The sequence below is a fragment of the Salmo salar genome, chromosome ssa15 (genome assembly GCF_905237065.1).
Source record: "Salmo salar chromosome ssa15, Ssal_v3.1, whole genome shotgun sequence".
Lineage (NCBI taxonomy): Eukaryota > Metazoa > Chordata > Actinopteri > Salmoniformes > Salmonidae > Salmo > Salmo salar.
Window position 1 is genome coordinate 2,103,906 of NC_059456.1, and position 27,338 is coordinate 2,131,243.

The window sequence follows — 27,338 nt, forward strand, 5'->3', positions numbered from 1 at the left end:
CAGATTCAAGTCAAAACTATAACTAGGTCACTCAGGAACATTCAACGTTGTCTTGGCAAGCTCCAGTGTAGATTTGGCCTTGTATTTTAGGTTGTTGACCTGCTGAACGGTGAATTTGTCTACCAGTGTTTTTCTCTAGCATTTTACCTGTGCTTAGCTCTATTCCATTTCTTTTAATCCTGAAAAACTCCCTAGTCCTTGCCGATGACAAGCATACCCATAATAGATGCAGCCACCATCATGCTTGAATATATGAAGTGGTACTCAGTGATGTGGTGTTGGATTTTTCTCGAACATAACGCTTTTTATTCAGGACATTAAGTGAATTTCTTTGCCGCAGTTTTACTTTAGTTCCTTATTGCGAACAGGATGTATGTTTTGGAATATCTGTATTCTGTACAGGCTTCCTCCTTTTCACTCTGTCATTTAGGTTAGTATTGTGGAGTAACTACAATGTTGTTGATCCATCCTCAGTTTTCTCCCATCACGGCCATTAAGCTTTCTGTTTTAAAGTCACCATTGGCTTCATGGTGAAATCCCTGAGCAGTTCCTCTTCGGCAACTGAGTTAGGAAGGACGTCTGTGTCTTTGCAGTGAATGGGTGGATTGATTCATCATGGAAAGTGTAATTAATAACTTCATAATGCTCAAAGGGATATTCAATGACTGCTTTCTTATTTAATTTTTTTTTTTTTTTAACCCATCTACCAATAGGTGCCCATCTACCAACCTCCCTGGTCTTTGTGATTGAGTCTGTTTGAAAGTCACTGCTCAACTGAGGGACCAAAGATAATTGTATGTGTGGTGTGCTGAGAGGAGGTAGTCATTGAAAAACCATTTTAAACACTATTATTGAGTCCATGCAACGTATTATGTTACTTGTCAACCCATAAGTCTAAGACCTGTCTAAGCCGGGGGAGGGGGTTCTACTAAGCTACATGGACCTTTTTAAAGAAGGTCATACCAAGGATCATTTTGCTATTTGATCATGTATTTTAAGACTCCTTGAAGTATCAAAAAATAAATAAAACATTTTTTTTTAGTAACATTTATTTGGCCTTACTGCTATTAGACAATGCAAACACATTGAATAACATATTTACTACATGGCACAACGGTCCTAAAATAAACATTTAAAGGAAGTTTATTCTGAACTGTCTATCCTTTATCTGAGAGATCAGAAAACATATATTTTTTTGTTCTATTTATCTTCCTATTTTTGGCACTAAACAGCCATATACTGAACAAAAATATAAACGCAACATGTAAAGTGTTGGTCCCATGTTTCTTGAGCTGAAATAAAAGATCCCAGAAATGTTCCATACGAACAAAAAGCTTATTTCTCTCAAATGTTGTCCACAAATTTGTTTACATCCATGCTAGTGAGACGTTCTCCTTTGCCAAGATCCACCTGACAGGTGTGGCATATCAAGAAGCTGATTTTAAACAGCATGATCATTAAACAGGTGCACTTTTGTCCTGGGGACAAAAAGTTTCACAACACAATGCCACAGATTCCTCAAGTTTTGATGGAGCGTGCAATTGGTATGCTGACTGCAGGAATGTTCACCAGAGCTGTTGCCAGAAAATGGAATGTTAATTTCTCTACCATAAACCGCGTCCAACGCCGTTTTAGAGAATTTGGCAGTACGTCCAACCGGCCTCACAACCGCAGACAATGTATAACCACGCCAGCCCAGGACCTCCAATACAGGTTTCTAAACCTGCAGGATCGTCTTGAGACCAGCCACCCGGAAAGCTGGTGAAATCGAGGAGTATTTCTGTCTGTAATAAAGCCCTTCTGTGGGGAAAAACTCATTCTGATTGGCTGGGCCTGGCTCCAAAGTGGGATGGCCTGGCTCCCAAGTGGGTGGGCCTATGCCCACCCATGGCTGTGCCACTGCCCAGTCATGTGAAATCTGTAAAGTAGGGCCTAATGAATTTATTTAAATTGACAAATTTCCTTAAATGAACTGTAACTCAGTAAAATCGTTACTGCAATTATTACATGTTGCTTTTCTATTTTTGTTCAGTATACTTCCATGAATTTTTTTTCGACTTGTACAGGGGGGACCTTCAATAAGTCTTGAGGGCTGTGGGCGTCCCAGAGAAAAACACTGACATCGTAAGAGTCTCAGCTTTCCATAGAGGAGTCATAATAGTTTTTAGGGCAAACCGTTCAGACGACTTTGTGAGATGACAGATTTTCGTGATGTGTTATGATCTGACAAACACCTCTCTACGGCACCTTTCACTGCAGATGCAGAAGTGTTACATCGGTGGATGGAGACGCATCCAATTCAACACATCTCTAATTTTAAACTGACAGGTTTACATTTTTTTGACAGGTTTATATTTATATCGACTTTAAGGGTTTAACCACATTTTTGCTCCTGAAGTTATTTACGCTTGACATAACAAAGGGGTTGAATACTTATTGACTAAAGACATTTCAGCTTTTCATTTGTTAAAATGTATATAAACATAATTCCAGGTTGTCATTTTAGGGTACTGTGTGTAGGCCATTGACAAAATCTCAATGAAATCCTTTTTAAATTCGGGCACAACAAAATGTAGAGAAAGTATCAGGGGGGGGGTGAATACTTTAAGGCACTGTATGTACTACACATGGACAAATCCATCCCAAAGCGGGATGTTTTAAAGAATACTTTCTTAAACGCCAAAGTACTGCAGTATGTCTAACAAAACCTCCCCGGCCAGAAGGTACTATCATAATCCTCAAATAGCCTTGTACCCCGCACATTGACTCGGTACCCCCTGCATGTAGCCTCGTTATTGTTATTTAATTGTTATTTTTTTACTTTATTTTGTCAATATTTTCTTAACCAACAATGCAGTTCAAGAAATAGAGTTAAGGGCTTGTAAGTAAGCAGTTCACTGTAAAGTCTACACCTGTTGTATTCGGTGCATGTGACAAATAACATTTGATTTGATCATTAGGCACTGAAGGTTGTTAGCAGCTAGCTAACCCATACATAGACGCTAACTATCACACTGGTTGGGTGTCGACTCTCCAGCTATGAACTCGAGGAGCTGCATCAACCTCTACGTGTCACAAGCTAGTTAGCTAGAAATATATGTAACCAGCTAGCTAGCTTTACTATCTACTAGTTAACATTAGCTAGTATCTGGGGGCGGGGGACCTCTGGATTTCCAAAGACTCCAGCAACCTTAGCCTCCCCCACCCCGTTTTTTTTCTTACCGTGGTGCTACTCGCTGTTTATTATCTATGCATAGTCACTTTACCCCTACCTGCATGTACATATTACCTCAACTAACCTGTACCCCTTCTACTCTGCCTCGTCATTGTTATTTTATTATTACTAATTTATTTATTTTACTTTAGCTCATTTAGTAAATATTTTCTTAAAACTGCATTGTTGGTTAAGGGGTTATAAGTAAGCAGTTCACTGTTCGGTCTACACCTGTTGTATTCGACACGTGACAAATAAACTTGGATTGGATCTGACCTGTTTGATTGGATGAGGGGAGATGCAGTAGATGTCTATCTAGAACTACAGAGGGTTGATTGTCTCTGTCATTTATTAAACCACTTTGCGCTCTTCAATAGCTATTGTTTCAACGTGACGAAATCAAATCAAACTTTATTTGTCACATGCGCCGAATACAACAAGTGTAGACTTTACAATTTACATTTAAGTCATTTAGCAGACGCTCTTATCCAGAGCGACTTACAAATTGGTGCATTCACCTTATGATATCCAGTGGAACAACCACTTTACAATGGTGCATCTAAATCTTTTTTGGGGGGGGGTAGAAGGATTACTCCTAGGTATTCCTTAAAGAGGTGGGGTTTCAGGTGTCTCCGGAAGGTGGTGATTGACTCCGCTGTCCTGGCGGAGTCAATCGCCACCGTGAAATGCTTCGTTACAAGCCCTTAACCAACAGTGCAGCTCAAGAAGAGTTAAGAAAATATCTACCAAGTAGACTAAAATAAGAAGTAACACAATAAGAATAACAATAATGAGACTATATACAGGAGCACCGGTACAGAGTCACTGAGCGGGAGTACAGGTTAGTTGAGGTAATTTCTATATGTAGGTGGGGGTGAAGTGACTATGCATAGATGATAAACAGCGAGTAGCAGCAGTGTACAAAGGGAGGGGGGGGTTCAATGTAAATTGTCCGGTGACAATTTTAGTAATTGTTCAGCGGTCTTATGGCTTGGGGGTAGAAGCTGTTGAGGAGCCTTTTGGTCCTAGACTTGGTGCTCCGGCACCGCTTGCCGTGCGGTTGCAGAGAAAAGTCTATAACTTTGGTGACTGGAGTCTCTGACAATTCTTTGGGCTTTCCTCTGACACCGCCTATTATATAGGTCCTGGATGGCAGGAAGCTTGACCCCAGCGATGTACTGTACTGGGCCGTACGCACTACCCTCTGTAGCGCCTTATATGCCGAGCAGTTGCCATACCAGGCGGTGATGAATCCGGTCAGGATGCTCTCGATGGTGCAGCTGTAGAACCTTTTGAGGATCTGGGGACCAAATCTTTTCAGTCTCCTGAGGGGGGAAAAGGTTTTGTCGTGCCCTCTTCACGACTGTCTTGGTATGTTTGGACCATGATAGTTCGTTGCAAGGAACTTCAAACTCCCGACCCGCTCCACTACAGCCCCGTTGATGTTAATGGAGGCCTGTTCAGCCCGCCTTTTCCTGTAGTCCACGATCAGCTCCTTTGTCTTGCTCACATTGAGGGGGAGGTTGTTGTCCTGGCACAACACTGCCAGTTCTCTGACCACCTCCCTATAGGTCGTCTCATCGTTGTCGGTGATCAGGCCTACCACTGTTGTGTCATCAGAAAACTTAATGATGGTGTTGGAGTCGTTTGGCCACGCAGTCGTGGGTGAACAAGGAATACAGGAGGGGACTAAGTACACACCCCTGAGGGGCCCCAGTATTAAGGATCAGCGTGGCAGACGTGTTGTTGCAGACGTCTTACCACCTGGGGGCGGCCCGTCAGGAAGTCCAGGATCCAGTTGCAGAGGGAGGTGTTTAGTCCTGGAGTCCTTAGCTTAGTGATGAGCTTCGTGGGCACTATGGTGTTGAACGCTGAGCTGTTGTCAATGAACAGCATTCTCACATAGGTGTTCCTTTTGTCAAGGTGAGAAAGGGCAGTGTGGAGTGCGATTGAGATTGTGTCATCTGTGGATCTGTTGGGGCGGTATGCGAATTGGAGTGGGTCTAGGGTGTCCGGGAGGGTGTTGTTGATGTGAGCCATGACCAGCCTTTCAAAGCACTTTATGGCTACCGATGTGAGTGCCACGGGGCGGTAATCATTTAGTCAGGTTACCTTCACTTCCTTGGGCACAGGGACTATGGTGGTCTGCTTGAAACATGTTGGTATTACAGACTCGGTCAGGGAGAGGTTGAAAATGTCGGTGAATACACTTGACAGTTGGTCCACGCATGCTTTGTATACATGTCCTGGTAATCCGTCTGGCCCAGCGACTTTGGGAATGTTGACCTGTTTTAAAGGTTTTGTTCACATCAACTACAGAGAGCGTTATCACACAGTCATCCAGAACAGCTGGTGCTCTTGTGCGTGCTTCAGTGTTGCATGCTTCGACACGAGCATAAAAGGCATTTAGCTCGTCTGGTAGGCATGTGTCACTGGGCAGCTCGCGTCTGAGTTTCCCTTTTTTTAGTCCGTAATAGTTTTCAAGTCCTGCCACATCTGACGAGTGTCAGAGCCGGTGTAGTAGGATTCAATCTTAATCCTGTATTGAAGCTTTGCTTGTTTGATTGTTCGTCTGAGGGCATAGCGGGATTTCTTATAAGCGTCAGGGTTAGTGTCACGCTCCTTGAAAGCGGCAGCTCTAGCCTTTAGCGCGACGCGAATGTTGCCTGTAATCCATGGCTTCTGGTTGGGATATGTACGTACGGTCACTGTTGGGGACGACGTTGTTGATGCACTTATTGATGAAGCCGGTGACTGAGGTGGTGTACTCCTTGATGCCATTGGATGAATCCCGGAACATATTCCAGTCTGTGCTAGCAAAACAGTCCTGTAGTGTAGCATCCGCGTCATCTGACCACTTCCGTATTGAGCGAGTCACTAGTGCTTCCTGCTTTAGTTTTTACTTGTAAGCAGGAATCAGGAGGATAGAATTATGGTCAGATTTGCCAAATGGAGGGCGGGAGAGAGCTTTGTATGCATAAAGGTGGTCTAGGATTTTTTTTCTTTTTTCCTGGTTGCACATGTGACATGCTGGTAAAGATTTGGTAAAACTGATTTAAGTTTTCCTGCATTAAAGTCCCCAGCCACTAGGAGCGTCGCTTCAGGGTGAGCATTTTCTTTATTTATGTCCTTATAGAGTTGGCTGAGAGCGGTCTTAGTGCCAGCTTCGTTCTGTGGTGGTAAATAGACGGTTACGAATAATATAGATGAGATCTCTCTTGGTAGATAATGTTGTCAACAGCTTATCATAAGGTACTCTACCTCGGGCGAGCAATACCTCGAGACTTCTTTAATATTAGACATTGTGCACAAGCTGTTATTGACAAATATACACACACCCCTACCCCTCATCTTACCAGAGGTACATGGAAAATCCCGCCAGCTCTATATTGTCTGGTTTGTCGTTCAGCCACGTCTCGGTGAAACATAAGATGTTACAGTTTGATGTCCCGTTGGTAGGATAATCTTAATCGTATTTTATTCAATTTTATTTTCCAATAATCAAATTAGTCACATGCACTGAATACAACCTTACAGTGAAATGTTTACTTACGAGCCCCTAACAGACAGTGCAGTTTAAAAAAAAATACGGATAAGAGATAAAAGTAACAAGTAATTAAAGAGCAGCAGTAAAAAAATAACAATATATACAGGGATATTTGCACTTTAGCATGAAGAGCGGATGGCGGTAGGAGTTTACTCGCTCGCCTACGGATTCTGCCCTCAGCGAAGAAGCACACTTTATTATTTTGTTTTCGATCAGAAGATGTTTTAGAAGGTTGCGTAACTTATTATTTCACTACTGTAAGGAATCCTATTAATGGATGGATTAGTGTTCTAGCCCAATAGAGGGAATACATATAACATGACAATGTATAGATTATTCTTTCTCATGTTCTGCCACTCCTGTCAACACTCAGCCTCGTGCTCATTCTGAAGTGTGTGTGTGTGTGTGTGTGTGTGTGTGTGTGTGTGTGTGTGTGTGTGTGTGTGTGTGTGTGTGTGTGTGTGTGTGTGTGTGTGTTCTGAGTCTCCCTGATCTATTAAATGCTTTGTCATCTAATGACAACGTCAGTGTTGGTTAATAACACCACCTGTCCTGAGATTTTACTGAACTCTATAATTAAGTTCTCACAGAATGTTAGGGTTGTATTGTGGGCTTTCTCCCCCGTCTCCCCTCTACATAGTTTCCACCCCCTTCCCCCCATCTTCCCCTACACTATAAGATACTCTTGTCAGTCAAAACCTCTTGAGGAAGACTCAAAGTGCGACCTGTTTCTGAGGTGAAAGCTTCAGCTTTTCTGACGAGAAAGATCTTCTGAAGCTGGCAAGTTACTTTTTGATTTTCAACCTGTACATAGTTTGGTCCTTATTAGGCTATTTTTGAGTTCGGGGAAATTGTGATTAGTCGGATACAGAATATTACAAAGGTTTTTAAAGTAGGCTGAGTACTCTGGTTAAGTGTGTTGCTGGTGGTGTATCATGTGTCTAGCCTACGTCTTCAGGATAGTGCTGCTTTCAGCAGATTTTCTGGGAACTTTATGAACACACCGTAAACAGACTTTAAATGTTCCATCACTGTTCTTTTTTTTTTTACATTCGTCAAATTGCTTTGATAAACTTTCCGCTGAGTGTTATGGAGGCCAGGCGGCAACTTGTTACAGTAGCTGGATGTGGGTTGTCTGTGCCAGGCTGACTTCACAGATGAGAGAAGCTGCGACGTGTTCAGTCAAAAGTAGCGCCTTCATAATGATTGACTTTCTCTCATAAATATATGGTTTATGCAATGGCGTATAGCCTTTATGGCACAACTTATTGCTGTTTTAGAGAAAGTCATCTGTGTGCGTATTGCATGCGTAAACGCCGAGCTCATTTAAGTTACTATGGTGTCTAACTGTAACTCTGTCTCACTTCCTTCCATTGACTCCCCCCCAGATGTCCTGTCTGTGTGTTGTGATAGCCTACATTGAATAACCTCTAGCAGACTCGAGGCAGTGTGGTGTCAGGCAGACGGTGCTGAAAGAGAACACCAGTCCCTTTTTTTGAGATTATTATAGTAATACTGCACTGAGTTTCCTGCTGATTGTCTTCCACTTTCCCTGAGTTCTAGCATGAGTTTCCTGCTGACTCTGCAGATAAAGGTCATTAAACCTGGTCCCAGAGATGTTTGTGCTGCAGCAGGCTAGTTAAAGGTACAATGCAGCAGTTTTTTTTTTCTCTCTATCAAATCATTACTGGCTAACAAGAACCTTACTGTGATTTGTTTAAAATTAAAATGGTAAAAAATAAACATATCTTCTCAGCTCTTTTACCATCTCCAAAATAATTTTAAGGATGATAAGTTTTCTGTTTTTAAACTTAAATGACTAAAACCAGATATAAAGTATGTCGAAAATAGAGCTGTATATTTTAAAATAATATCATCTTTGAGAACTAACAACCACAAGATTAAAAAATAATAATCTAAAATTCAAAAATGTCCTTTCATGGCACCCACATTGATTTTGTTCTAGTGTTTAAGTCACTCAGAGGGATTATGCTATGGCAACATGTGTAGAATTGCAGGAAATAACATTTTAAAACAGCAACATGTTTTCTGTGCAGACCTCTAAAATGTTAGGTCAGAGACTGTACCACGCTAACTGTTCTGATTGCACTGTTCTGATTGCACTGTTCTGATTGCACTGTTATGTCATCAATGAAGAACTCACTCGCTCTTTCACTGTTTGACAGATCAGGACTCGTATCCGCAAAGCATCTGTGTAGGAGTGCTGATCTAGGATCTGTCCATAAATCCATATCATCTGATTCCTTATGTTCTAAAAGGCTAAACTGATCATAGATCAGTACTCCTGAGACACTTTGTGGATTAGGGCCCAGGTTGCGATGTGGGAACAGTGATGGGGCGCTGGTGACCTCGTCTCCAGGCTAGCCTATTTACTACAGCATATCAAGAGCCGGTAGGTGGATGTGACTACTGTTTGGTATTTCATCCATGTAGCCTATTGGTTCCCCGTCTCTTCTGACCCCATCCATGTAGCCTATTGGTTCCCCGTCTCTTCTGTCCCCATCCATGTAGCCTATTGGTTCCCCGTCTCTTCTGTCCCCATCCATGTAGCCTATTGGTTCCCCGTCTCTTCTGTCCCCATCCATGTAGCCTATTGGTTCCCCGTCTCTTCTGTCCCCATCCATGTAGCCTATTGGTTCCCCGTCTCTTCTGTCCCCATCCATGTAGCCTATTGGTTCCCCGTCTCTTCTGTCCCCATCCATGTAGCCTATTGGTTCCCCGTCTCTTCTGTCCCCATCCATGTAGCCTATTGGTTCCCCGTCTCTTCTGTCCCCATCCATGTAGCCTATTGGTTCCCCGTCTCTTCTGTCCCCATCCATGTAGCCTATTGGTTCCCCGTCTCTTCTGTCTCCATCCATGTAGCCTATTGGTTCCCCGTCTCTTCTGTCCCCATCCATGTAGCCTATTGGTTCCCCGTCTCTTCTGTCCCCATCCATGTAGCCTATTGGTTCCCCGTCTCTTCTGTCCCCATCCATGTAGCCTATTGGTTCCCCGTCTCGTCTGTCTCCATCCATGTAGCCTATTGGTTCCCCGTCTCTTCTGTCCCCATCCATGTAGCCTATTGGTTCCCCGTCTCGTCTGTCTCCATCCATGTAGCCTATTGGTTCCCCGTCTCTTCTGTCCCCATCCATGTAGCCTATTGGTTCCCCGTCTCTTCTGTCCCCATCCATGTAGCCTATTGGTTCCCCGTCTCGTCTGTCTCCATCCATGTCAAGTACTGTATATTCCTGTAATAACCTAAATATGTGTGATCTTTTACATCATAGTCCCCAAACCCTAGTTTTGTTATGCAGCAGTGTAGCCTACACACAGGTCAGAGACCAGGGTCCTGGCAGGCAGTCAGGTTGGCTAGTATTGACTAGAGCAGAGCAGACTGACTGATCCTACCACCTTATCTATATGTGGTCTCAATATAACCTCTGGAGACATGCCTGGACATTATAAACCTCTTCACTACTATTACTTTACCTTGTCATCCTGAGAACGATGAGTCAGCCCTGCACAGTATTATGGGTATTTTTATCCATTCAGGACCACAGTATTTTAAAGGTCTAGTGCAACTGGGTTTTATCTCTATCAAATCATTTCTGGGTAACAATTTGAAGGACCTTACTGTGATTTTTGTTTTCAATTAAATGGTCAAAAAGGAAGAGAAATATCTTCTTAGCAGAGAGGAATTTCTCAAGTAAGAATTTTACTAGGACTGTCTGAGTGGTCTGACTTGGGAAGGGGGAAACTGAAAACGATCTGTTATTGGCAGAGAAGTTTTCTGCCTGGTGATGTCAGGCCAAAACTACATCTCACCAAAACAGGCTGATATTTCAGGCGATCTTAAACTAAAAGGGCATTATTTTTTAAACAATTTTACAGTATAATTCCAATCTCATAGTGTAGAAATATACACAAAGTGTACAAAACATTAGGAACACTCTTTCTATGACAGACTGACCAGGTGAATCCAGGTGAAAGCTATGATCCCTTGTTGATGTCTCTTGTTAAACCCACTACATTCAGTGTAATCAGTCAGAGGAAGGCCCTAGAAATTGGCAGACTCCAGCCACCCAAGTTATAGACTGTTTTCTCTCCTAACGCACGGCAAGTGGTACCGGAGCGCCAAGTTTAGATCCAAGAGGCTTCTAAACAGCTTCTACCCCCAAGCCATAAGACTCCTGAACAGCTAATCAAATGGCTACCCAGACTATTTGCATTGTGTCCGTCCCCCCCCCCCCTTTTACGCTGCTGCTACTCTGTTTATTATCTATGCATTGTCACTTTAACTCAACCTACATGTACATATTACCTCCACTAACCTGTACCCCAGCACATTAACTCTGTACCCTGTATATATCCCCGCTATTGTTATTTTACTGCTGCTCTTTAATTATTTGTTTACGTATCTATTTCTTAACTGCATTGTTGGTTAAGGGCTTTTAAGCATTTCACTGTATGGTCTACCTACACCTGTTGTATTCGGTGCATGTGACAAATATCATTTGAAATGAATGGGAGGAGACCAGTTAAAGAAGGATTTTTAAGCCTTGCGGCAATTGAGACATGCGTTGTCTGTGTGCCATTCAGGGGGTGCTTTTGAACGGGGTATGGCACTGGGTGCCAGGCGCACCGGTTTTTAGTGTATCAAGAACTGCAACACTGCTGGGTTTTTCACCCTCAACAGTTTCCTGTGTGTGTCAAGAACAGTCCACCACCTAAAGGACATCCAGCCAACTTGACACAACTGTGGGAAGCATTGGAGTCAACATGGGCCAGCATCACTGTGGAACGCTTTCGACACCTTGTGGAGTCCATGCGCCAAACGAGGCTGTAGCCTACAAAACGGACCGCCATGCGCGGCCTCCCATTCGCTGTAGCCTACAAAACGGACCGCCATGCGCGGCCTCCCATTCGCTGTAGCCTACAAAACGGACCGCCATGCGCGGCCTCCATTCGCTATTCGAGTACGTACAGATGACATATTTTTCCCCCTGCCCCTCTTGCTGCCCATTTGATATTGGGCCATTCTAAATCAAAACTAATCTTACATATTAGATAAAACAAGATTACGTTGAGAATAGTCTGATGGGTGAAAATGTGATCACTTGATGAGAGAACAGCTGTGCAGCCTGAGGCGAGGATCAGAGAGCAAGCTTTTTTCCCCGCAACCTTCTGAAATCATCAATATCCTGTAGTCGCATCATGCAGCCCATATATGCATAGATTTCTAACCCATTCTAAGGTTTGTATCATTCACAACTAAAGTTGCCAAATAACTTTAAATAGAGTATATAGGACCTGTTTGAAATGATCACTTTAATGCTCAACATAGCCACTTCATATGTGCACTCACTCCGGAATGGGAAAATGTTCCTTTCTATTTTATTCAGCTAAGTTCAGTTATATTCTTCTTACTGTAAAATCATATGATATAAAAGAATGGCATGGGACTTATAAGCATATCTTGTCAGGTAAATGAATAATCCTACAGCCTAGGTCATGGACCATAGCCAGATAACATGCAGTAGGCAAACTCATAATCTGTTCTTCTAAAATGCCTTTTCATATCATAGTGTTTCTTTAGACCTGACTAAAATAAATCATGGATTCATTTTTTTTAAATGTAAATGTTCCAAAGGCATCAGAGGCTTGAATACAGCTGGAGACCAGGAGATGCTAAATGTGTTTATGTTAATAAACAGTCAAATACCGTGAGACCAGCAGTCTTTTACATGACAATAACCCGCTGACAAAATGTCATGACAGCAACAGCCCTAGGTGCAACTCAATAGTGGTGTCTATAAAACCCAGGAGAATCACATGTTCGACTGCACTGGGCCTTTTTTTTTTATGTTTCTACTCAGCAGTTCCTGCTTAATCTCTTGGATGTGTTTAAACTTCTACATCTCGTTGTAATCTGATGATTTAGTAGTCTGGGTTGTGTTCCTTATGGTGACCACTCCCACCTAGCTAGACAGTCTGCAGGTATTGCCATGAGGTTGAGCCCCAGTAGCTTGATTTTACTCTGGTCGGACTTCACTCCATGGTGAAGGAAGGTGAAGTTCATTATAGACAACAGAGTGGAGAAGACATCAATTGACACATTTGCTGTGAGTTGCCATTGACAAACAAAGAAAGACATGCAACTACAGAGGACAAACGTAGCAACAAGGTGGGCGTTTCATGACTTACATTTTTTGGAAGTATTGACCTTGAGCAAATCGATGTAGTCGGAGCTAGAGTCCACAAAGCCTGGTCTCTGCTGGATTTTTACCTCTCTCTGCCCCTCTGTGGCTCTTTATCTCTCTCTGCCCCTCCAATTCTGTGTTTCATACAAGGACAGGTCACACTGAGCCTCTTCCCAGCAGACACACAGAGAAACAAACCAAGAGAAAGGGAGAGAGAGAACAAGGGCAAGAGAGAGACTGTACACGCCAAGTCCTGCTATGGGACAGTATTCTGTTGGCCCCTGAACCAGACTGGATATCCAGACTGGATATCCTAAACTATCTGTATAGCCCGGGCCTCATACACATTCTGTTTTATATCTTCAAACTGAATCGACAAGGAATGTCAGTTGAAGTGACTAGAGTTCTTAGACTGTGGGTTTGTGGCATCTGCTTGTTTTCCCAATGTCTAAACTGGCTGCTCTAGTGTGAGGCAAGTGGGTATACAGAGTGTGTTTCCATGGTGGCTGGCTGCTACACTGTTCTATGAGGTGTTGTTTGTACTTTTCCATATTCCGTTTTAGCTCTAAGTTTTAAACTAATATATTTATTTTCTCTCTCCCACAGTTGACTGCCCTGCTCTTTCTATCTCTTCACTCTACTACCCAAGCCCGACTGAAGACCTAAGAGCTCTACTCTGTACCGAGGGCTCTACATAAGAGCTCTAAGCCCCGTCACACTACTCGGGTCGGAAGAGGTAAGTCTTTCATACTGCAAGGCAATGAATGGAAACGTTGTTCTGAACCGTTTACTCAGCGTTTATTTAGCCTCCCTCCCTCATCTCAGGTTGTCAACTGCCATGATGTAATATGGATTACTGATGTCTGGACTGTTGACTGAACTGGTCCTCTGTGTGTGGGTTAGCCTCTGGACTGTTGACTGAACTGGTCCTCTGTGTGTGGGTTAGACTCTGGACTGTTGACTGAACTGGTCCTCTGTGTGTGGGTTAGACTCTGGACTGTTGACTGAACTGGTCCTCTGTGTGTGGGTTAGACTCTGGACTGTTGACTGAACTGGTCCTCTGTGTGTGGGTTAGACTCTGGACTGTTGACTGAATTGGTCCTCTGATGCATAACTGTGCGTCATTGTAGCTACTCCATCTTCCTGTCGTGGAAGGGCTACTGTTATTATGTGAGATCAGGGTGTAATAGTGTTTGGGCTCGGGTTGCTGAGGGTTTTCCCTACTCTCCTCTGTTCATTGTACCAGGTTTAAGACAATGAAACTTGGTGTGTGTGGCTGGCTGGCTGCACAAAAAGGTTTGGGAACCAGTCACTGTGTTGACCTACTGACCCCCTCTGTGACCTTTATGACCTCTCCTCAGCCAGCCAGAACCCACTGTGTTGACCTACTAACCCCCTCTGTGACCTTTATGACCTCTCCTCTCCCCAGCCAGAACCCACTGTGTGGACCTACTAACCCCCTCTGTGACCTTTATGACCTCTCCTCTCCCCAGCCAGAACCCACTGTGTGGACCTACTGACCCCCTCTGTGACCTCTCCCCAGCCAGAACCCACTGTGTGGACCTACTGACCCCCTCTGTGACCTCTCCCCAGCCAGAACCCACTGTGTGGACCTACTGACCCCCTCAGTGACCTCTCCTCTCCCCAGCCAGAACCCACTGTGTGGACCTACTGACCCCCTCTGTGACCTCTCCTCAGCCAGCCAGAACTACTAACTAACCCATTTTGCTCTCTTCCTGTTCCTCAGTCAGTGGAGGGGTCATCATAATCATCATGACTCAGAGTCCCGTCCATGGCTGCTCGGTCTGTGTGGCCCAGCTGACAGTCTTCCTCTCCCTTGCCCTGCTGCTGTGTCCCTTGGGGAGAGTACTCGGCGAAGACCAGGCTTCTCCGGCCCAGGTGCTGCAGGGCCTGTTGGAGCGATATGGGGACAATGCCACCATCTCTGTCCCCCAGCTTCGCTCTTTGCTGGCCCGACTCGGTGCACCTGGCCTGGGGGACAACGGCACCGCAGCAGAGGCGACAGCTCCACCGGCGCCGCCCAGAGTCAACCTGTCCAAAGTAAATAGATTTATATTGACTTTATGCTAAGCATTAGGAGCCACTCTCTCCCTACATTTCCTTCCTTTCAGACCCCCTCCATGAGATCTGTCCCAAACAAACCTTAATGACAGTTTGTGTTTTCAAAACATTTGTGATGGAGCATATTGATTTATTGCTGTTCATGTCAAAACACAGGAAGTGACATCCCTATATCCAGTCCGTCTCCGGGGTTCCCCCCCCCTCACCCTTGTTTTGGCGGTTCGGGTCCCCCCAAATAATTTTTATGTAGAAGGACTGAGAATCTCAGTTTTGGTGACTTTCTAAATGGACATTCTACTCCAAAATGAATGAAAAATAAATGATACTGACACCATCTAAAATATAATATCCAATAACATGTTGGTACAATTATTTCATTATTTTTAACATATTGGACCATGCATTCAGCCTATGTATTCATGGTCTATATTTTCAGGTATGCTACTAGCAATAAGCATTATCAGCCCAACTGATGCAGCATATTGGCTATAAATAAATATGCTATAAATAAAATGATTACCCTATTGGGCTAATCATTAGCCAGATTCCAAAATGTGATCTTGTAACTGGTTAGCATACATTTTCTTCATATTATAGTGCTTTTTCAGACCTGACTAAAATAAATAATGTATTTATTGTGATGGTATATTAAATTGATTTATTATACGTTTTTTAAATGTAGATGTTCCAAAGGCGTGCATCAGCGGCTTGTATACAGTGTAAATGACTACAGCGGAAACACTGAGATGGGACGCTTTGCATTCTTACTAGGCTTAATGCCATGTGGGACGCTTTGCATTCTTACTAGGCTTAATGCCATGTGGGACGCTTTGCATTCTTACTAGGCTTAATGCCATGTAGGACGCTTTGCATTCTTACTAGGCTTAATGCCATGTAGGACGCTTTGCATTCTTACTAGGCTTAATGCCATGTAGGACGCTTTGCATTCTTACTAGGCTTAATGCCATGTAGGACGCTTTGCATTCTTACTAGGCTTAATGCCATGTAGGACGCTTTGCATTCTTACTAGGCTTAATGCCATGTTGGACGCTTTGCATTCTTACTAGGCTTAATGCCATGTAGGACGCTTTGCATTCTTACTAGGCTTAATGCCATGTAGGACGCTTTGCATTCTTACTAGGCTTAATGCCATGTTGGACGCTTTGCATTCTTACTAGGCTTAATGCCATGTAGGACGCTTTGCATTCTTACTAGGCTTAATGCCATGTAGGACGCTTTGCATTCTTACTAGGCTTAATGCCATGTGGGACGCTTTGCATTCTTACTAGGCTTAATGCCATGTAGGACGCTTTGCATTCTTACTAGGCTTAATGCCATGTAGGACGCTTTGCATTCTTACTAGGCTTAATGCCATGTGGGACGCTTTGCATTCTTACTAGGCTTAATGCCATGTAGGACGCTTTGCATTCTTACTAGGCTTAATGCCATGTGGGACGCTTTGCATTCTTACTAGGCTTAATGCCATGTAGGACGCTTTGCATTCTTACTAGGCTTAATGCCATGTAGGACGCTTTGCATTCTTACTAGGCTTAATGCCATGTAGGACGCTTTGCATTCTTACTAGGCTTAATGCCATGTGGGACGCTTTGCATTCTTACTAGGCTTAATGCCATGTAGGACGCTTTGCATTCTTACTAGGCTTAATGCCATGTGGGACGCTTTGCATTCTTACTAGGCTTAATGCCATGTAGGACGCTTTGCATTCTTACTAGGCTTAATGCCATGTAGGACGCTTTGCATTCTTACTAGGCTTAATGCCATGTAGGACGCTTTGCATTCTTACTAGGCTTAATGCCATGTAGGACGCTTTGCATTCTTACTAGGCTTAATGCCATGTTGATTTGAGAGCAGAGGGATAAGTTAACACAAAGTTGTCTTCTCTTCATGTTAGAGGTGTGTTTCATGGTCATGTGCTGAGCGAAGGGAGTGAGTGTTTACTTTTTGTCCAGAGTTTGTGTGCTCAGGCATGGAACCTTCCAGTTCCATCATATCTATATGGATAAGTTAATCTCACTTTAGTTTTCCACAAAGGGAAAACAGTAGATAGGAAATGATTGGGGTTTCTTTTTGTGGTCAGTGTGTGTGTGACGGCTTGCCTTTTTCCCTCCAAAGTGCTTACCTGGAGACACGCTGGCAGTTTACAGTATGAACGAGCAGTCTCGTCTGGATGGGCGTGGCCTACAGGAGCTCTGCCCCACCATGCTTCAGCAATTGGACTCTGGCGCCTGTGGGGTGGAGAAAAAGGAGGAGATTTTCATAGACCCGCCTTCCAAACCCACTGCTGCTGAAGGTGAGCCTCTCAACTTCTATTGTCTTTCCATAATACATTTGTAGTGTTTCTACGTAAAAGGGGGAGGGCATGGTAGTGGTCGTAGCCAATGGTTGAGACCGTCCTGTAAAAAAATAATTACAACAAAAATACATTTATAAAGCTAGTTTCCTGCAATTCTACACATTTTGCCATGGTTAATGCCGTTTTGTGATGCTGTCTGACTCAAGCATAACAAAATCAGTGGGGCACCCATGTAATGACATTTGGGGAATTTTAGATTCTCCCTGACTAGTTTTTATTTAGGTAAAGATGATCTTATAAAGAATATATACCTCCATTATCTTTTCTACATACTTTATATACGTGTTTTATCCGCATTTCATTTTTAGACAACTTTGATTTGATGTACCTGTACTGCAATTACATTATACTGCTGACTGTTCACATTCTGTTTATCAAGGCAGTTTAGTCACCAGATGTGACACAACAAGGGCAACCATTTTCCACTGGATTGTCTTATGTTAAACTTTCTCCAAGACGTTTTCATGAGAACAATGCAATTTCCTCTTCTCTAGGAATCTGTTGTGGGTTAGAATTGGTCTGCAGTATGAAGTTCAGAGGAAGGTTCAAAGGCAGTTGGTTATGCTTCTCCTCTAGCTTTCAACATCTCGTACTTCCTGGTCCACTTTAGCACAGAACAGCCATTATTAGAATGCCACAGTCAGCAGATACTAGGTACAGAATCCTCTTAGCAGGTACAGATGATACGTAAAGGCACCTCCATCTTGGATCGATCTGGCTCACACTGCCCACAGCTTCTCAGCCTGCTGACATCAGAGGTTGGCAGGCCATGTAACTGGATGTCCTTGTTGTTACTCTGGAAGCCATTTTAGTATCTGGTTCTAATCTAGGCGCTTGTGTTGTGGATGTATGTAGGCTGCAGCCTAGGCTTTTGTACAGGTGCTTTTAGGGTGTAGTTTACTTTTATTCCGTATAAATTAGCCGTATTTAACATGCGAACAAGAACATTAGCTACTAGCTAGTTCTCATCAGAGCCCAGTCTAAGTTGACCCTGGTGTAGCTGGTGGGTATAAAAAGACTGTTAATGACAGGCTTTGAGAATGTAGTAAACTAGTGTGATCCTCCCACTGGGCCACTGCACCTAGAATTACAGTACATAGAAAGGACATTCTAACTCGTTGTAGAAAGTCATGAGGATTTTAGAACTGTGTCAGGTACTACCTATTCTGTTTCTGTGGTGTTTTAGAAACCAAACTCAACAATGTCGATATGCCTTGCCTCTCATCTCTATACCAGCTAACAGTTCTAGTTGCAATTTGCAAAGATTCTAACACATGAACTGACCATGGTGGAAGAGAACTCTGACCTGTGATGGTGTTAGTGATTAATCTGGATGATGTTCAAGAAGATGTTTAAAAAACTCTCACTCTTTATGGTATTTCTCCCTTTCTGTGTCCTCATTTCTGTCAAGAGAAGCATTGATACAGGATGTGTTTTGGCTAGAGATACATTTTCACTCATCTTCCACTAATGTCTAGAGCACTCTCCCCAGTGCAGTCCTGGGTTCAAATAGTATTTGAAATCTATTGTGTTTGCTTAAGCCAAACCTGGAGTGGTAGATGGCATGGTTTACACTTTTGAAACGATTCCATTGGCCCTATTGCGCCAGGCAAGCTCAATCACAGCTGAAGTATATTTAAAGATTTGGAATACTATTTGAACCCAGGTCTGGGACGGGGTATTTGAACCCAGGTCTGGGACGGGGTATTTGAACCCAGGTCTGGGACGGGGTATTTGAACCCAGGTCTGGGACGGGGTATTTGAACCCAGGTCTGGGACGGGGTATTTGAACCCAGGTCTGGGACGGGGTATTTGAACCCAGGTCTGGGACGGGGTATTTGAACCCAGGTCTGGGACGGGGTATTTGAACCCAGGTCTGGGACGGGGTATTTGAACCCAGGTCTGGGACAGGGTATTTGGCCAGCTGTGACTCAGGCTGAGGTGCCACTAGCTGCTGCTGCTGGGATGCTGCAGTGGGGGCAGAGTGACGTCTGTTCAATGTGTCCTATTGCCCTCCTTTTAAAAGTCTCTGTTCATGAAATGGCCGTCTCTGTTTTGCTCCAAGATTTGTGCTTGTCCCATTTTGTTTAGGGTTTCACGCACTGTATTTGAAGATGACTTCTTCCTATTGAGACGATGTGCGTTCATTATGCAGAGGGAAGGAGGGTTTGGTCCGTCCTTCAAATGTTTCCCTCTTCTTTGCAGGTTACACTATCATTTTCCTAGTTAAATAAAGGTTACGGTAAAAAAATTCTAAGGAGGACGGGCCGAAGTTGCTTTGTGGTTATGTGGTGGTTTGACCTACTTTGAGTGCACTAATTGTAAGTCACTTGTACGTCGCTGTCGATAACCACATCCACTAAATTACTCAAACGTAAAATGTCATGTTCTAACCACACGACTCAGGATGTAACTGTCAGCGACGCTTCTTCAAACAAGGATGAGGGATGGATCAATTCCTTTCAAGTGTTTACACCGTAGTTGTCTAGTCCTGTTTGAACAACACATCCTCTCTGCCCTGCTTTAAAAATAAAGTCAACAAAAACTGTTTGTCTTTTGTGTCCATTTGAACGTACCTTATGATGTCACTGCAATGATGAGAGAGATGTTCTTCTTTGTTTTGTTATCTCTCTGTCATACTGTGTTCAACCCTGTTGGATCTGGTTCTTCTTCTTCGTTTTAGTGTTTTGTTATCTCTCTGTCATACTGTGTTCAACCCTGTTGGATCTGGTTCTTCTTCTTCGTTTTAGTGTTTTGTTATCTCTCTGTCATACTGTGTTCAACCCTGTTGGATCTGGTTCTTCTTCTTCGTTTTAGTGTTTTGTTATCTCTCTGTCATACTGTGTTCAACCCTGTTGGATCTGGTTCTTCTTCTTCGTTTTAGTGTTTTGTTATCTCTCTGTCATACTGTGTTCAACCCTGTTGGATCTGGTTCTTCTTCTTCGTTTTAGTGTTTTATTATCTCTCTGTCATACTGTGTTCAACCCTGTTGGATCTGGTTCTTCTTCTTCGTTTTAGTGTTTTATTATCTCTCTGTCATACTGTGTTCAACAGTGTTGGATCTGGTTCTTCTTCTTCGTTTTAGTGTTTTATTATCTCTCTGTCATACTGTGTTCAACAGTGTTGGATCTTGCCTAGTCACCTTGTTTTAAGAGGACCACAATGGAAATAAGTCCCAGACTTTGTTATCCTCCATGATTTTACTGATGTGCATGTATGGCTTTTTCAAGTTTTATGTGTGCTTGTTTTTTTAAATGGTCGAATTAATAAACTAAATTCTTCTTACAGACCTTGTCACTTCTGAAATCCACACCACAACCAAAGTTAACCAATCTTCCTCTCCCACAGGATACAGGTGTTTTTTGTGTGCTGAAAGGAAACTCTTAACTCTTCATTTACATTACAAGAGTTTTATACTCAACACCACCGCAATGTGGTCTACATGTGGACTGCACCTTTCCACAATGTCACTTCTCCCCCTTCCCTTTCCACTGATCCCATTTCCCCTCCATACCGCCCTGTGATACCTCCCCCTTCCCTTTCCACTGATCCCATTTCCCCTCCATACCGCCCTGTGATACCTCCCCCTTCCCTTTCCACTGATCCCATTTCCCCTCCATACCGCCCTGTGATACCTCCCCCTTCCCTTTCCACTGATCCCATTTCCCCTCCATACCGCCCTGTGATACCTCCCCCTTCCCTTTCCACTGATCCCATTTCCCCACCATACCGCCCTGTGATACCTCCCCCTTCCCTTTCCACTGATCCCATTTCCCCTCCATACCGCCCTGTGATACCTCCCCCTTCCCTTTCCACTGATCCCATTTCCCCACCATACCGCCCTGTGATACCTCCCCCTTCCCTTTCCACTGATCCCATTTCCCCACCATACCGCCCTGTGATACCTCCCCCTTCCCTTTCCACTGATCCCATTTCCCCTCCATACCGCCCTGTGATACCTCCCCCTTCCCTTTCCACTGATCCCATTTCCCCTCCATACCGCCCTGTGATACCTCCCCCTTCCCTTTCCACTGATCCCATTTCCCCACCATACCGCCCTGTGATACCTCCCCCTTCCCTTTCCACTGATCCCATTTCCCCACCATACCGCCCTGTGATACCTCCCCCTTCCCTTTCCACTGATCCCATTTCCCCTCCATACCGCCCTGTGATACCTCCCCCTCAGACATCACACACACGATCTGTCATCATTGCTGCTCCTGTAGTCACAGTCCTCTGTGATCATTACTGCTCCTGTAGTCACAGTCCTCTGTGATCATTACTGCTCCTGTAGTCACAGTCCTCTGTGATCATTACTGCTCCTGTAGTCACAGTCCTCTGTGATCATTACTGCTCCTGTAGTCACAGTCCTCTGTGATCATTACTGCTCCTGTAGTCACAGTCCTCTGTGATCATTACTGCTCCTGTAGTCACAGTGCTCTGTGATCATTGCTGCTCCTGTAGTCACAGTCCTCTGTGATCATTGTCACAGCACACAGAGTAATTGTCATATTAAACAAACGGCACGTGTTCTTCAGTGTTCACTTCAAACCCTCTCTTTGGTGTGTGGTGTGCCTCCTCTTCTCCCATCAGTGTGGGGTTTCTCTATTCTGAGTGTGACCCTGGTCAGTGCCTTCTCTCTCACCGGTGTGTTCCTGGTTCCCCTCATGAGGACGAGTCACATGCGCCGGGCGCTCGTGTTTTTCATCGCCCTCTCCATCGGAACGCTCTACTCCACCGCTGTGTTCCAGCTCTTGCCAGAGGTGCGGTATCCATCAATCCCCTGTTGGGAAAAAGTCACCAACAAAAGATTTCTCCCCAATCCCCTCCCTCTATACTCCCTTAACAAACATGCCCCACCGACCACAGCACTCTCTCTATCCTTCACCTCCTCCTGGGCATTTCCTTCTGTCTCTTCCTGGGGGTGTAATTAGCAGCTTGGGAATTGTCGTGTTCAGCCAACCAGTGGTCATCAAAGAGCTACTGTGATTCTACAGTTGCTTCAGTGGTTTTCTCTGCTACTGGAATTCTGGACCGATTGTTCTCTCTCTGTCATCTGTGTGTGAGTCTACACGGGCTGGTCTGGCTACTCTGCAGTCTTCGCTGGCTGTGGAATATATATATATATATATATATATATATATATATATATATATATATATATGCCATCTGTGAGACTGGTTCTCCTTTGAGAGAGGCTGGCTGGCTGGTTGGCTGGCTGGCTGCACAGTGCCTCGTACCCCTCTAAGCTCACCTCAGGGGAAACCAGGCCAAGTGGGTATTTGCTGCTCCCAGTGTTCCACAACTTTACCCCCTTTCTCAAAAGAGGATTGGTGAATTTGGTCTAAAAAATTAAATTACGCTCTCAGGCAGTGGGACTGTTTAGTCTGTCTGCCATGAGCCAGCAGGAGCTCACACCATGCCCTGGGGCAGCTAGCAGCTAGCTAGTGGAGTGGTGCAGAGTAGACACACCTGGCCTGAAAGACAATGGTGTGTGTGTGTTCCAAGCTTCCCTGTCCCTATTTTTCTCTGGTTTTATCTGATCGGTCTTGCGTTGCGTACTCCCTAATAACCTCCTGTATTGTTTGACCGCGCCAGTGGTTCCAGGTTGCATCACGAAGGCCTGAGGATTCTGCTTCCTCTGATCTGCGATGACATAATTACTCCCTCATCTCTTAATCACAGGCTGTTTGGGGTCGGAACACTGGTCTGATGGGAAACAAATCATGGTGTCTCCTCATCATACAGTGGTCTCTCTCTCTCACACACACACACAGGTCTGTGAATGGACATGGATTGTGAATAGACAGTCAGTGTCCATTGATTGGGCATTTCCTGTTCTCTGGGATCAGAACTGTTGAGGATGATGTGATTACTTTCTTCAGGGCTGACATTAACTGGTGTTTTCAGGTTAATCCTTCTACTGCCCAAAATAATATCTTTAATGATTTCATGATGTTAATTGAACTAATTTTCCCCTTTCTTTCCTTTTTTTCCCTCTCCTCTTTGGTCCCCCTTCCCCCTCTCTCTCCCTCTCTCCTCGATCTATCTTTCCGCCCCTCTCTCACCCCCTGGTCATGGTCAGTTTGGGGTTATGGCTTCCTGTGTGTGACCTTCATTTCTCTGTGTTCGCTGGTTGGGGCCAGTGTGGTCCCCTTCATGAGGAAAACCTTTTACAAGCGTCTGCTGCTCTACTTCATAGCCCTGGCCATTGGCACCCTCTACTCCAACGCCCTGTTTCAGCTCATCCCAGAGGTAGTGTGAAGGGCACGCTATTCCCTACGTAGTGCACTACTTTAGGCATCCTATTCATGATGTAGTGCACTATTTTAGCACCCTTTCCATTATTTGTTGAACAACTTCAGGAACTTATTCCCTATGTAGTGAAATACTTCAGTGCCCTATTCCCTATGTAGTGCACTACTTCTGGCACCTTATTTCCTTTTATAGTGCCCTACGTTTGGCTGAGGCTATGGCCAAAAGTAGTGCACTATATAGCAAATGGGATGTGATCCACTACCTCAGATGTTCCCCCCGTTCAAGCAGCCCTCAGCCCAAATGGAACCAGACTTACTACGGTCATGACCGGCCCGTAGATTAATTAGGAGAACCACCCACTTAATTAACAGTGTCACTTTATTGCCCCCGATGTGATTCTGAAAAGCAGACCCGTTGAGCTGCTGGTGGGCCTTCCTGGAAAGGGGAAACACTGAGGAAAATAGTATCTGTAGCTTTAGGCTATTCTTAGCTGGAATAGAAATTCACCTCATCCACCTGGGTCCATTTTGCTCCAGAAAGCCCATCACATATCAGCTGTCACATGATCACAAACCAACATGGCAGAGTTGGATAAAAAGTACTACCATATTTGGAACGAGGCCACAGATTACCTTAGCAGACAAACAGCCCAAGGTGTTAGCTAATGTGCTGATTACAGTGAAATATAGATGCAATGTCTGCCTTTTAAATGCTTGAAGCAGTATTTTGCCAGTTGATAGCGCTCTAAACAGTATTTATATTGGTGATGTTTATATCCTGGTACTGTGTCCTTGAGGAGAGAATCTGGCTAGCATTTGTAGTATCCTGTCCTTCCAGCCAGGGGCTGTTATGTCTTTCCCCCATAGTCTCAATAAGATACCAGGGAGAATTTACTCAAACACTTGACTTCCTGAGATTAGTTGTCACCTAGTATTGTTCACATACCATTTTATAAAAGAACACTGACCGTGTGAAGTTAGGGATTGGTATTACCAATCTTTAAATAAATGCTATGTACTGAAAATCATTCCCAATGCCACATATAAACACATACAGTAGGTCAGAGACCTCGATGTAGAGCGAGAAAATGGTCATAACTGACATGTTCAGCTTCAATTGTGCTGACTCATGACGCAGCCATAATTGGTACTCTTCCCATGTAATAGTCCCTAGCTTGTTCAATCAAGCCAAGTTATATTTTTACACATCCTTTCACAGTCAGATGTAATACCTTTGTTATTAACCAATTTGACTGATGAGTTTTAGTTAACTATGTATGTTGTTCTGCCTAGGCATTTGGTTTTAACCCTATGGTGGACAACTATGTGTCTAAGTCCACGGTGGTGTTTGGTGGGTTCTACCTCTTCTTCTTCACTGAGAAGGTCCTCAAGATGCTGCTCAAACCGAAGGACAAGGTGAGTCCACGTTCAACAACTTCTGCTGGTATTTGCATTGGGTACAGCAAGGTAAATGACTGAAAAATGCATAAGGATGACAAACATGACATATGTCATCTCTTTCACCCCGTCTGTTTTTGCATGGTTTAAGGGTTCAAGGGGTTTAAATGTCACGTTTGCAAAAACATGACATTTGTTTGCCTGGTGCAAATGTGTGACTAATGTGTGAACCTATTGGGATTGGTCAGAAACCAGAAAAGTGTTATGTACTGCACATGCATTATAAACTCAGCAGAAAAAGAAACGTCCTCTCACTGTCAACTGCGTTTATTTTCAGCAAACTGAACACGTGTAAATATTTGTATGAACATAACAAGATTCAACAACTGAGACATAAACTGAACAAGTTCCACAGACATGTGACTAAGAGAAATGGATTAATGTGTCCCTGAACTACCATATTTGGAACCAGGACTACCAGGTCAAAATCAAAAGTAACAGTCAGTATCTGGTGTGGCCACCAGCTGCATTAAGTACTGCAGTGCATTTCCTCCTCATGGACTGCACCAGATTTGCCAGTTCCAAAGCACCTGCAAGTTCCCAGGCATATCTGGGGGGAATGGCCCTAGCCCTCACCCTCCGATCCAACAGGTCTCGGACGTGCTCAATAGGATTGAGATCCGGGCTCTTCGCTGGCCATGGCAGAACACTGACATTCCTGTTTTGCAGGAAATGACGCACAGAACGAGCAGTATGGCTGGTGGCATTGTCATGCTGGAGAGTCATGTCAGGATGAGCCTGCAGGAAGGGTATCACATGAGAGAGAAGGATGTCTCCCCTGTAACGCACAGCGTTGAGATTGCCTGCAATGACAACAAGCTCAGTCCGATGATGCTGTGGCACACGACCCCAGACCATGACGGACCCTCCACCTCCAAATCGATCCCGCTCCAGAGTACAGGCCTCGGTGTAACGCTCATTCCTTCGACGATGAACGCGAATTCGATCATCACCCCTGGTGAGACAGAACCGCGGCTCGTCAGTGAATTACACTTTTTGCCTGTCCTGTCTGGTCCAGCGACAGTTTGTGCCCATAGGCGACTTTGTTGCTGGTGAGAACCTGCCTTACAACAGATCTACAAGCCCTCAGTCCAGCTTCTCTCAGCCTATTGCGGACAGTCTGAGCACTGATGGAGGGATTGTGCGTTCCTGGTGTAACTCGGGCAGATGTTGTTGCCATCCTGTACCTGTCCCGCAGGTGTAATGTTCGGATTTACCAATCCTGTGCAGGTGTTGTTACACGTGGTCTGCCACTGCGAGGACAATCAGCTGTCTGTCCTGTCTCCCTGTAGCGCTGTCTTGGGTGTCTCACAGTATGGACATTGCAATTTATTGCCCTGGCCACATCTGCAGTCCTCATGCCTCCTTGCAGCATGCCTAAGGCACGTTCACGCAGATGAGCAGGGACCCTGGGCATCTATCTTTTGGTGTTTTTCAGAGTCAGTAGAAAGGCCTCTTTAGTGTCCTAAGTTTTCATAACTGTGACCTTAATTGCCTTCCGTCTGTAAGCTGTTAGTGTCTTAACGACCGTTCCACAGGTGCATGTTCATCAATTGTTTATGGTTCATTGAACAAGCATGGGAAACAGTGTTTAAATCCTTTACAATGAAGATCTGTGAAGTTATTTGGATTTTTACGAATTATCTATGAAAGACAGGGTCCTGAAAAAGGGCCGTTTCTTTTTTTGCTGAGTTTATAACCTTATAGACATGACCCTATACACCTGACCATATTGTAGCGTTTCTCAGCCCATTGAACCCAGGCTTGACGACCAACAGTCATCTACTATATTTGTGCCAACACGAGACTAACTCGTCAACTAATTTATCGTAACACCTGTTTGGCAAGTTCAAACAGGTGTGCTGATGTTGGAACTGAACAAATGTGAGAAGACTGGTATTCCAACTTCCATGAGGACTAGGTTGAGAAATCTTGTTCTGTAGCAGGGCTCAATGGTGCTCATAAACATCCACTAGTCTCGACCAGGGCTTTTCACACACACCGATAAGCATCCGCTCTTTAGATGGATTGGAGAGATATTACGGTTTGCATTGTGACCTTGTGGATAAAATCATATCAGTGGAGGCTGGTTTAGCTTGTTTATCAGGGCGTTGGCTTTATGACCTGTAACAGAACAGTTGGCCTTCAACTGAAACGGGTGTGGAATGTTGCCTCTGCTTAATGCATCTGGGATGATAACGTCAGA

The 27,338-nt window shown here is 44.2% G+C and overlaps 1 protein-coding gene across 6 annotated transcripts in view; it reads left to right on the plus strand.

Annotated features, from left to right (window-relative positions):
* slc39a14 (solute carrier family 39 member 14) overlaps positions 1–27,338 on the plus strand; it is a 46,381-nt gene that overhangs the window by 2,707 nt on the left and 16,336 nt on the right. For 2 of the 6 annotated variants that reach the window (XM_045695336.1, XM_045695338.1), the window contains exons 2-6: positions 13,568–13,697; positions 14,709–15,022; positions 17,177–17,354; positions 23,503–23,672; positions 24,968–25,090. In XM_045695336.1, the coding sequence (XP_045551292.1) occupies positions 14,735–15,022; positions 17,177–17,354; positions 23,503–23,672; positions 24,968–25,090 (759 nt within the window). In that variant the 5' untranslated portion in view covers positions 13,568–13,697; positions 14,709–14,734. Of the gene's footprint in view, positions 1–7,395; positions 7,542–8,968; positions 9,175–12,291; positions 12,946–13,567; positions 13,698–14,708; positions 15,023–17,176; positions 17,355–22,010; positions 22,181–23,502; positions 23,673–24,967; positions 25,091–27,338 lie in introns of those variants that run through there. The other 4 variants (XM_045695340.1, XM_045695339.1, XM_045695337.1 and 1 more) reach the window with 4 other exon arrangements.